A 13052-nucleotide genomic window follows, 5' to 3' on the forward strand; every position below is an offset into this window, starting at 1 on the left:
CCTTATCACTTCGGCGAACGCCCGGTCCGGACCTGAACCCACTTCCGTCTAACGTTCTACCTACTTGTCTAAGTATTTGTTTATTTCGACAGTAGGGTCAGTCAACATCTAAAGTAGCGAAAATGTCTTGGCTACTTATACCTCGCCTTCATTTAAACAACACAATTAATATATTTTACCTAGTTGTTTATTTTGTTTATATCACGGTCCACGATTCTGATTAAAATAGGTACCTATAGCCTGACCAGTAATATATGATAATTGTCAAGAGGGCGCTGTTATTCTCTTGTATAGGGTGACAATTCAGTGTAGTATGAAAAAATTAGTTCCAGTGAAATTCCGCAACATGGCGCACCCTCAATAGATTCTGGTTCACCTATACTTACTTATATAATTGTGTTGATTACAAAGTTGTCAAAACGTCAAAACAGAAATCATACGAATTTTAAGATTTTGTATACCTAACCCTCACGCCTGGAAAAGTTACAAACATTAACCCTATTGTAGGTAAGTAAGCTGCCATGCCATATGTTCAAAGTTCTAATAATTCAGTTAATGTTTCCAATTAGTAGCTAGGTATTTTACGTGTATTGAAGTAGGTAATGAGACTAATGAGTTCAGTGCCTTACCGGATAGTGTGATTTGCCACATGCCTACCGCAACACTCTTTGAAGTGCAACGGCCGCAGTTATTATGTAAACTACATAAGTTAGTGTATAGTAGCGGACTAGTAGCCAGGTAGCGTGGTCGTAGTACAGGGCGGGCGGAAGCTGTGCGATGCCGCCCTGATGCAGTCGCCCCGCGTCCCGCGCCGCCGCGCGCCACGCGTGCGCGCTGCGCCCGCCGGCCGGCAACCGACAGTTCACCGCCGCGAGCCGACCCGCAAGCACGCGTCCATGCCTCCGCGCGGCACCTAGACGATCGAACGCACATTTTTAACCCAGTGACGAGAGGGCGACCTCTCTTTAACCAGCAAAATAGCTTCTCAAGTGGAAATGCCGTCGAGCCTCTTCGGCGAGCTCGGCTCGGTCGGCGGTGGCCTGGTAGAAGACCAGCGCGCGTTCCAACTCGCGCTGGAGCTGAGCCTCCTCAACCTGGGGGAGAGCCTGCCCACGGCGAACCCTCTCGCGAGCCCCCTGGGGTTCGCGCCGCCGCCGGACGACCGCGCGAAGAAGTCGCAGAACATGACCGAGTGCGTCCCTGTACCATCCTCGGAGCACGTCGCCGAGATCGTCGGCAGACAAGGTACGTTAACAGCTGTTGTGACCCGGCGTCTACACCCTTACGTAAGGGCGCACGTGCGTTGGCTTTTAGGTTACCTATATTCGATCATCCCCTAGCTCGCGAAATTCGCAGTAGTTCGCACCGAATTCACGATATCTGTGCTTTGTAGGTAGTGTTTTGTTTACCTACCCAACGAGTGGTTGTTCGTGCCTTGAGACCTAAATGTATCGATTAGTTGTTAAAAGTAGCTTAGGTGCTTGTATTTCGGTTACTTTAATGTAGGTAGTCGTAGCTTAACCCTTGGTTCACGTAGGGGGCTTGTCTACGAAAGCTCGACTGCAAAAGTGAGGTTAGGTAGGCGGTGGACGCTAGTTTCTAGGGGTAGAAATGGTATAATGGCTTCGTTGCATGTTTACCGTTGCTAGGCAGGTGTGGCATGCCTTCGTGGTTAATCGTGTAATCATTTACTTGTGTAAAAAGTTGTTCGAGTGGCAAAAAACTCGGATTTAATTAAGGTTACCTACCCTTAGGCAAAAAATCGGGGGATGTTGTTTTTTCTGTTGTAAAACGCCGACAAAGTCGGTTTCTCTGGAATTGTTGAAATGTGCGCGAAGATCGCATCTATTCTCCGATGTTTTTTAGATCGTAGAATCGGCTGCGGGTTGTTAGGATAGGCCGGGGCTGTGTTGGAACTAATAATTAACATTAACAGAGCTTCGTATCGCCTTACGTGAAACATTGTAGGCTTGTGAGAAGGTTTCTTGTTGCACGTCGTGTTTTCCAACTTTTTTCACTGTAATTTGTGTAAACAAACCTAGTTTGGAACATAAGTATCTAGTTCTAGTTGTTGTTGGAAGCATGTTTTATGAACGTTATTATTATTAAACGCATCTAGGTGTTGTATAATAACTTTGGTGTTAGGTATGAGAAATCATAATTTTTTACTATGTCGGCAAGTACCAATTTTGTCGAAACATCATAAAGCACCTAGAGAAGTCACCAATTTAAAAATAAGGTTAAAGTTGCCTACACAATAGGCAACTTTGCCAAAGATCTGTCCGTGTACCTATAGTTCGTTTTTTTAGCATTAGAAATAAGGTAAACAATCTTGATGTGTCATGTGTCTTTTAATTGAAAAACACATTTTAAAAATAAGCTACGGCAAATATGTAACAATTATGAATCTAATACGATCTTTTATAGTCTTCTGCTTTCATAAGTAATAGATATTGATTTTTAAAAAGTGTTTTTCAATTAAAAGACATGTCAAAATCGCTTACCTTCTTTCATGTTCTTTCTAATGCTAAAAAAACGAACTATAGGAATTGGCTTGGCATGAAATTAGTTTGCGCTAACTAACATGCTAGGCCAGCCGGGGGTTAGAACTTGGAACTTTCTATGCAGTTTTAGGTTTAGGCTACATAACTTTGAAAGGTAATCAATATCTATGTTAGGATACCTGTCTATCGGAGCGGGCAAGGTGCTCACAAATAGACCGTATCTGAACAAACACTTTATTTAACGTCTTGCCGATAGAGGCTTCGTTTAGATATTTTTGAACACCTTGGCCACTCCGATGTACCTAGCTCTGATGGCGACTGTAGTAGGTTAGTCTAATTTTATCTATTAAATTAAGCCCATTTGATAAGCTTATTTTCAAGCAAAATAAAAAGGTAATTGGTATCATTAATTTAAAACTTAATTTAGGTAATTATTAAGTAGCTACAAGATATTATGATTTATGAACTATCTTAGAACTTTAACCTATGTAGACGTAATATTTGCAGGTAGGTACCTACAGTAAATACGTCGCGTGACAGGTAAGAAACTAAATACCTATAGTAAAAATCTCATAGTATGCTCCCCTAACTCATTTAGTTACCTAGTAAGTACTTTAGAACAAATTCGAACCCAGTTCAAAATAAACACACAAAGCGTTCCACAATTCCCATGCTACACACATACAAACCATACAATACAACCCTTCGTGCTTCCAAAAGACCTGCCTACAGAGCAACATACATATATGAAGTAAGTATTGTCACCGTTGCTACTATAGGCATCGCTTACCGCGCCAACCAATATAAGCTAAACTATCACCAGTAATGAATACATAATCAAGCTTTCACTGGCAGCGCCTGAAGCGATAGCCTTGTAGGCGTTTCGAATACAGCGATACAACAACGCTTATAAAAGCTTAAAGGCATTCACTTACCATAGCCGCTTACGTCCTATCGCTGTTGTAGCGATGCACACAGACTTGCATCCAGACATCGTAAAATGAGAGCAAAAAAGCGGCCAAGCGCGAGCGGTGCATGTTTACAGTAATAATCTGATTATTACTTAGTTGTATTGGTATACCATATTAAATAATTTAAATGGAAATGTATTTTGTAAAAACCAGGATAGATTAAGATTAAAATATGTACATGTTATATTTATACATTTTGCTTCGTTTTTTAGTTACTTACCTATTTAATCATAAACGGGAAAGGGCAAATATACCTATATGTATATGTACTTGCAGACGTAAAAACCTACACACATACGTACCGTTATATATGTAGGTACATTTACAAACTACATACATCAACAACATCATCGGTTACATATCAGAATACCGAAAACTGATTTACCTAATGTTGAATTACCTATGCTTGATTCACCTATTTTTAAATTACCTATCGATCATTTTACCTAAACATTGACTGACCTAAGTTTATAATACCTAAACTCAAATAACCTAATGGACGAAACACCTAATGCACGATATACCTAATGCACGTTTTACCTACTGCACGTTTCACCTAAAGCCGATATACCGAATGCACATTTCACCTAAAGCTATTATACTTAATGCACCAATCACCTATAGCTAATATACCTAATGGACGATACACCTAAAGCTGATATACTTAATGAACGATGTACCTAAACTTGATTTACCTAATGGACGAAATACCTAAAACTGTTAAACCTATTGAACGCAATACCTAAAGTTGATATACCTCCTGAAAGAATTACTTAATGTCGATATCCCTAATGCACGGAATACCTAAAGTCTAAATACCTAGCACAAAATTCATATCATTTTGCCGAACGATCCAGTGGCAACTCCACCCAATAAATCGTATGATTTCCCAACCTTACGTAGAAACTGTTTGTTTGGATAACAACTTAAAAATACACTTTTAGAAACGCTACGTTTTAGGTGTGTAGTAGAATGATTTCGTAAGTCTAAAAACTTTATTTTTGTAAGTTAACATCATGACGATGAAAGTAAAGTCGGTTTTGGCACTGTTTGATCGCAGTTAAGCTAACACGCTCTTCCTCGCTTTGCTCGTCGTCGCACCTATCTCATTATCTTATTAAGTTTAAGTTTAGGTGTAACTGTATCATTTTAATTTTATTTGACATGTAAATTGGCTTTATGAATAAATGAGTATGAGTATGAGTATCTCGACTCTGTCAAATGACTAGACCTTATATTATAATAAAAAATAGTAAGCCAATTGAATGATTTGGCTAAACAATTTATACCAAATATTCTATGTCCTAATAATATTCTACTAAACAATAATTATATTTTATATTTTGATTTTAGGTATTTTAAGTGCATCGACTTCAGGTATTTCGTGCATTAGGTGTATTGAATTTAGGTAATTCATGCAGTAGGTATGTTAACTTTAGGTAATTCGATCATTAGGCATACCGACTTTAGGTAATTCGTGCATTAGGTATGTTAATTTTAGGTAATTCGATCATTAGGTATATCGACTTTAAGTATTTCGTGCATTAGGTATATCAACATTAGGTGTTTCGTGTATTAGGTATATTAGCTTTAGGTAATTCGTGTAATAGGTAAATCGGTTTTAGGTATTTCGAGCATTAGGTGTTTCAACTTTAGGTAAATGGACCATAGGTATTCTGAGCATAGGTAAACCAATTGTAGGTGAAACGTGCAATAGGTAATTCGTTCATTAGGTGTTATGAGCTTAGGTTAATTGATCATTAGGTATTTAAAAAAATAGGTGAAACGAGCATAGGTGATTCAACATTAGGTAAACCGATTTTCGGTATTCTGATATGTAACCACATCATCATACCCCACCCCCCTTTTTCGGCTATCGGCTAAAATCCCGATCTAACAATGGATTTGCCTGCACTATAAAAATCATAAGACGAACCACACAAGACAAGAAAATGTAAACTTTCCAGTAACTGACCCTACCCCACAGCCCCACAGCCCCACACACCTAGCATGTGTATACAGTACCTATACACAAAACTACATCACAAAACATTCCCTACTATGAGCCATATATCCAGTATAACCTGACCCAGGCACGTATTAAAACTGCGCTAGAGCGATCACAGGTATATTGGTCGGTTTTGATGCACGTGGAACTAAAGATTTTTGAATAGCAGCTCTCCAGACAAGCCCTTTCATCCTGCCCTAAATATACATACCACTTACAACCATGTCTAACTACCGCGCCGCGCTCCACGCACCAATGTTTACGAAGACGCCGAAGCCGTTTAATGTGACAAGGTATCACGCTAGGTCGTTATATTTAGGAGTCCGTGTTTTGTTTTTATTCGAGCGCGATATTAAATCAACGTTTCGCGAAAGTTCGTTTTGTGTTTTAGGGTTATTTAAGAAATGAGACCTTTGTTGCGTTTCGTTTGTTAAATGACAATAACTTATATTTAATATAGGTACCAATGTTGTGAGGATGTCGCTCGATCTAGCCAGAAAGGCTGTCTAGCAAGTACACCTGCAAGAAAAGGCTGGCTTTAGAGCAGCGGTCGGCAACCTTTTAGCAGCCAAGGGCCACATAGTAGTTAACGAAGTTGACGCGGGCGGCACTTTGTTAATATTTATGACTTTATCGGAGATTATAGTTTGTTAATATTATATACAAAATAGCCAGGGAGGCTCGCGGGCCGCACAGGTTCACGGGCCGCGGGTTGCCGACCGTTGCTTTAGAGTAAAACAGACGGATAGCATCCCTTTGTAAGGGTATGGCGCGCAGTATTGATACCTTAAGTAGGTATCTTCTAGGTTACAAGATGCTGAAAAAACATCGTGGTAGGCAAAAATAAACAACATTCACATGTTATAGGCTAAGTGCAAAATCAACCTTATATAAAGCAATTAAAGTTAATTATCCAACCGCTCAATTTCGCAAAAAGTAGTTCAATCAATCAATCAATCAATCAATCAATATTTTTATTTGTTAAACATAGGTACATAGGTGTTACAATTAATTACTTAGTATCACTATGTCTTACCAGCATTAGGTATACAAATTTAATTGCTTGGGAAGTTTAACAATGAACTGCATGCATAAATCTTACCTTATTCTAAACATTAAATAATTATTGCATTAAATTAAATTATATTATTGTCTCTTTTATATTCGTCAATGGAGTAATACGCTTTGTTTGATAAAAATGCAAACAGACGTCTCTTAAAGAGTATTATGTTGTCTTAATTTAAAATGCTATTTGGTAAAATATTAAAAATCCTTGATGCCATTCCAAAAACACTTTTTGATAATAATGCCGTGTTGAATGATATGGTATTGCTAATCTTCCCTTGTTGACGTACACTATTAAAGCTTTGGAACAGATTTTTATTTTGCTTAACATAACATGCAATTTCATATATATATAGGCAAGGAAGAGCCTCCTTCCTTCCTTTCATAATACCGATTTACGCTCAATGAGTACTTTATCTTGGGTTTATTTCATTTCTATTGAATCTCAGCTCAGGTAGTTCTGCTTCAGTTCCAAGAACATCTAAAAGCATATTTTTTTGCAATCGGTACAATGGGTAACTCAATACGGCCTTTATGAGCTTTCACGGGTTTTCTACCTGTATTTTTGAGTACCTTTAAAGCTGTGAAGATTATTATATTCGAATCATTCATGGCATTTAATTTAAAACACTAGTATGAGTTGTGCGTTTTTATTACCTGCCTCAGAATTAGACATACCTATCAATAATTCCATGTATTGTAGTGTCATATAAGTATAAATAGGTATACAGTACATATAACTTTAAACAGATCTAACTAATTAAAACAACAAACTTGTGTATAGGTTCGCACGTAACATGATAGAAAGTACGCCAAAAATGGAAATGACTGAAACAGGGGATTCGCTTTCATAATCTGGGTGGTACCTATGACCACCGGTTCGGTAGGCAGGTAAGTAATATCACATGTTTTTGTAACCTATCAAGTGTCCCAAATGTCCCAATCAAAGGCCTCATTCATAGAATTCCTATCCTATAGGATATCCTCCATAATAAAGGTATCTTTAGACTTCCCCGCCATCTCTTAGGTCGCCCACGACTCTTTCCTTAGTTAAAAGGAAATAACCAGGTGGTTGTTATTATTAAAATAGCATAATATAAATAAAATCTGTTTTAAGTTGAATGCAGTAATATACTTTTCTACGCAAGGAATATTTTCTGTTAGCACACGCACTAGCACGTGTTGAGCACAGTTATAAAACTCATTCATACATTTGTGAAAGCTATGAGGTTTAGATACCTACCTATTACTAATTCTTGTCGATTCCTAAAACGGTCTTAACGTAGTTTAATATGACATGAATAACTAAGTAACATCGCGCTCCGTTTGTCAAATCCCGTCTTTATGCCCTTGATTTAAGGACTGAGTTTATTAGAATTTGGACAACATTTTTGTTCTAGTGACATTTGGGTATACACCCAATGCATATTGAGCATATCGCCTTGAGCGAACCAGCTTACGATGAGACCCACACAAGATTTCGAGCTTCAAGAGAAGTATTTGTGTGTGAAGTTGTCCGCGCCCGAATGACGTGGTTGCTTGTGTTGTATTTATCATATATGATACTATTATCTTTAAGCTGTGTATCAAATAGAAAATATGAATGAAAATCTTCAAGAAAGTATCTTCAAGTAACATAATAAGAAGAAACAATCTAGATAACTTTCCAAAGCTGCCATGAAATGAACTTGAAATTTCCTAGCCGTATCTTGTGGAACTCCACTGAACATTGACAGCTCTAACGAAGGATAGTTGTTGTGAACCTCAAGAATCATTCTTATACCGGTCCTATAGTGATACATTTGGCAAGGTATAAGAATAACAGCCTTATTGAAACAAGCTGTGTTTAAAATTCTCGCGTTTACGCGACGCGTCACGTCCGGTCGCCGCGACTATCGGTTTCGATTTGCGATTGTCGATCTGACCTCCTGTCGGCCTCTCAGATCCTTTGATTTGTAGCACCAGCGTGTACTTTGCATGTGTCAATTCCATAAACGATACTTTATCCTGTCGCGATTTACATGCGCGCAAGGTGTTTTACATGTAGCGTGTAGCTTTTAAAGTTACATTTGCATCGATGCGTTTTGAGTCCAAAAATGTTGGTTAAAACTTATGTTGTTGCGCGTATGAGTGTAACAATTATTATGTTTATACACGTTCGTAGTCTGCTTTTGTAAATTGTTTACAAGACTTATGGGATTTGTATCTAACTTTACTGAACGTCAATTTCCCCTGAATCAACGGTCGTTTGTATCGTTTAAAGCTATAACATTTACCGGATTGCTTCTCCCGTATTCCTACAACATTATCCACTCCGATATTGTGTCTGTGGCTAGAGGCTCGAGCCATCCATCCCCGTCGTGACGAGCGGACCGGTTTCACATCAATGAGCCCCTCTCCCCGCCACCTTTTGATGTTCGGCCTTTTTATATACACAATAACTCTCGATTTTGACGTTATCCATCCGCGTAGACCAACTTCACTTGTACTTTTGTTCTAAGTACATTTCAATTTCTTTAGCCTTCATTTCATCTCTGTAAATCCTTATGTGTAGTAATCGATGCAATTATCGATGAAACAGCAACATCGGAAGGTACGCGTGCGACTGGAATGTACCAAGATCGCAGCAGCAGCCGAGCGGTACCAGAATCGGCAAGATTCGCAATGTAGCTCGCTATGCGTTCCGGTCGACGCCTCCGACTCAGGGTCAAGGCTTCTGCACGCTGCTGCGCCGCTGGTACTTTCGTCTTGCTCTTTCCCCGCTCACCGGAAGGCTAAAAGCGAAACTGATACTTACTAGCTCCTTTTCCCACGAAGCGCCTGGCCATACGCCTTATACTAGCCGTTGACCCCGCACGGCCACGTAAAATCATAAGCGTCCCGGCTGAATTGGAACCAATAAATGTCAGCTTACTATTCGAACGATCGCTAAATTGGTTCTTAAGTTAGTGACCTGCTTTAACTTAACAAGATTACACAAATCTCCCTATCCGTTGACAATTTTTGAATGAAACTCCACTAAAAAATAAACAAGCATGTGTCCCGCGCCGAGACATCCCGAAATTCCACGGCCGCGTTTTTTGTTAAACTTGACAGATGCATTCTGGGACGCCGCAAGTATCTTGCGTCCTTATCGCTCGAGAAAGGGATCTACGATACTACGATGAATTCGAGGGTTATTTTTGTGCTCCTTAGCATTTCCCTGTCCTTGTCGCTCGCGGTGGCGCCAGCGCGCGGGAAGAGGCCTGCCTTGTTGTTTGTATTGTACGTCGCTCAGCATTCTCCACTGCTACTTTTTGTGATCTTGAGCTAGTCGGTGCACCGAACTAGAAATCATTGCGCTGTGAAAGAAGCAGCATTACGTCACGCGGCACCCCCACGTCTGCGAAACTTAGGGACCCTAATGAATGACTTCCTAATTGCCGAGCAGTACAAATAAACCCGTAATCCGGCGCGACTACGACTGCTATTTAATTATAAACCTTGAGCTCTTTTGTTTCTGAGTTGTGAATCGAATGTGCGGCGTCGCGACGCTTACCGCTTCACGGCTCGGACGCGCGGTTAGTTGTCGATCGAGTGCCGATGTGAAAAGCAGTCTTATTTCGTTGCTTTTAGGTCAAATACCCCTCGTTGGGTAGTTTTCAATAGGTTACTCGCTGGCGAGCGAGCAAGTCGATGTGCTTGCAGGCATGTTGACAATCCATCTCGGCTGTCAAGGCGTTAGTTAGACACAGTCCCATTTCGATTACTGACTATAATAACCACCGCTCATTACTGCCCTTACCACAGAGGACTTAGCTTACAGAGCTACAGCTTCAAAGAACGAAGCTGCGCGTTCCCACAGTTGTATGAAGCTTTTACTCTGTACGTTCAATATTCTGTACTTACTATATACGCAATTTCAGAGCAATTTAAAAGTCGACTACATTACTGAACAAAAAAGCCGTTTCGTTTTCTTGTAAGGTTTAATGACAGGATACGGAGGAGGACGCAGATGTGCGAATGTATGAAAAACGGTTCCGTCCTAGCAACAACACATGTGTATCGTACGCATGTTTACGACGATTATGATATTGTTAACCTTACTAACGGCGATGGAATCACGTTGACGGAAAACCTTGTCAAACCGATATGGACAACCCTTCAAGTATGTTTTTAAATTGCGTATCTATTTCAACTGGGAACGCAAAAGCTGATTTAAACCAGTTTAAATGGCGTGTCAGTGCTTGTTTCATGTATGTAGGTACTTTATCGTGCCCCAACCCAGCTTGAATATTTAGATAAGTAGCTTAATTTCTAGCCAGCTGTATGTCTGATCTCTTTCATAGTTTGCTAATGAAATGACATGAAGACATTGAACATGATGATGATTTGCTATTGCGCCTCTTCCTCCGTACTGATGAAATATAGTCTTTAAATTTTAGTTGATCTGTCCATCTGGCATGACATCGGCCTTGTGCTCATTAAATTTGTCATTAGCAACCCACTAAGTATCTAACTTTACTACGCTAGTTTAATACTACTTATGCCGATTTTAGGTTCAATAAGTGTTCGGTGAAATAAGTTTTGTACGGAGAACTAAACATATTTTCTGGCTTGGCCTAAAAATTGTATGTAGTCCCAAACAAAAAGGGGCGTCTAACATTATTGTTACGCAATGCTCCATTAAATGTTCTTAAGTATGTCTCTCGTATCTTACCTCCCTTTTAAACTAATTCATTATGCAATAGTTAAAACGTACAAGAACGGTTTCGTTGGCATCTGCGCTAACCGCCGTGGGCCCACCTGCCTCAACCGTCGATGTACGGTTACGTTGAAAAACGTTACTTTCAAATGTCATATGATAAATTATTTGTAGATATTTTGTTGACGTTTTAAGGGTTTAATTTGTCTAAGACCGACCGTTAAAGCCAAACCAGACAACTTTTAGTTACCAACCATACAACTACCTATTAGGCAACTAGTTCTTTTATATCTTAGGACTCCAGTATGAGAAGAAAACACAAAGACCGACGAAGATAACTTTTAATAGTTAACGTTTTTTTTTTTGACCCAGTAACGGATTTTAATAGAACCGTATTACAGAAAATATTGCGTCTTATTTGCAAAACTATTTATGTATTGAAATTCTCTGGACATTTAAAACACTTGTCCTTTTTCGTTGTACACGTCTCAGCGGATTCCACAACCTTTTTAAGTAGGTATTGTTTAATTTACATCAAATGCTGGCATTAACTTATTCACAACACTAGTATATCTACCAGCATACCAGACCTATGATTACACACACTTGATATGGATCTAGGGGTCAAGATATACTGGGAACGAGATGGGCCTATGTTTTGTAGTAGTTCGTAGATGTTTTGTTTTTATACCCTGTCTTCACATACTGCGGTATGATTGCTATATTAATACGCGCAAGGGAGGCGAGAGTTATACCACAAATTACAGACTTGCTTTGGCGATCTGCATGAAACAAATGTTAAGGTTCACGCGAAAATGAGTCTTAGGGCAAATGGCGATTAATTGTGCCATAATTATGTTCCTAAAGAACTTTTTTTTCCAACAATCAAAGCCTTATGCGTTTTAGTACTTAATTGGTATCTAGGTGGTACCTTTTTCTTTCTACATCTCTGTATTTAAATTATTGCGGGTTTATTAAATTGGCACAGGATAGACCAATAAATACTAATTACAGCTAGTTATTAACGGAACAATTAAACTACTTTTAAAAATGTAAAGGGTATTTTGTCCCCCGCGGAATGCAGTCTATTCTTAATTCAAAAGGGCAAGTCACATTCAAGTTGTAACCGTCGATACGCCTTTCTTGACTGTTGGCAGCTGCTGTTGGCGTGTGAACAAACGTAGTCCTTTACCTGTGTATTATAGTAAGTGGTACAAACGTACACCTCTTTATGTTTTATAAAACCCTGGTGTCTCTGATATTGGTGCGATAGTTTGTTTATGTATTCGAAAATAACGTTCAGAATGAATCGGAAAAAATAAAGACAAACGATAGTTTGGAAAGTAGGTTAACTGAAAGTTTAGTAACCATATTTCTAAAAAGCATGAATCTTGTTTTTTTGAGAAGTATCTGATAACCTATATTGTGGCAAATACAACTGTTTATCATTGTAAAATGAAAAGCACTTAATCTAAAAAATACACGTATGCAAAATAATATACAGTCGACGCGCGAAATGTAATAAATAAAGCTTACTTATTTATTTGATATCTATTGCGGTAAATTAGCTCAACTAAAATTAAACACGATTAGAATGAGGTTTTCCTCATACGCATAAATTTACTGAATGAAATAAATAAAATAACATTAAGGAAGCTGCTTGTCCTTGCAGTTATTGTTCTTGAAAATTTATATAAATACTCGTGGTGAATGGTAGCGTTTGTACAAATCTTAGCCTAATCTACTTTTATGCACCTCTGGGTAGTCCTTATTATGTTATGATTTACCACTTTTATCTATTTTTAACAAGCTTTTATTAG

The 13052-nt window shown here is 38.8% G+C and overlaps 1 protein-coding gene across 1 annotated transcript in view; it reads left to right on the forward strand.

Annotated features, from left to right (window-relative positions):
- Positions 1-848: 848 nt before the first annotated feature.
- Positions 849-13052, forward strand: part of LOC134656328 (RNA-binding protein MEX3D) — a 73509-nt gene continuing 61305 nt past the window's right edge. Inside the window, exon 1 of the mRNA XM_063511841.1 lies at positions 849-1245. Within this exon, the coding sequence (XP_063367911.1) occupies positions 996-1245 (250 nt within the window). The 5' untranslated portion in view covers positions 849-995. The remainder of the gene's footprint in view (positions 1246-13052) is intronic.

The sequence above is a fragment of the Cydia amplana genome, chromosome 18 (genome assembly GCF_948474715.1).
Source record: "Cydia amplana chromosome 18, ilCydAmpl1.1, whole genome shotgun sequence".
NCBI classification, from domain to species: domain Eukaryota; kingdom Metazoa; phylum Arthropoda; class Insecta; order Lepidoptera; family Tortricidae; genus Cydia; species Cydia amplana.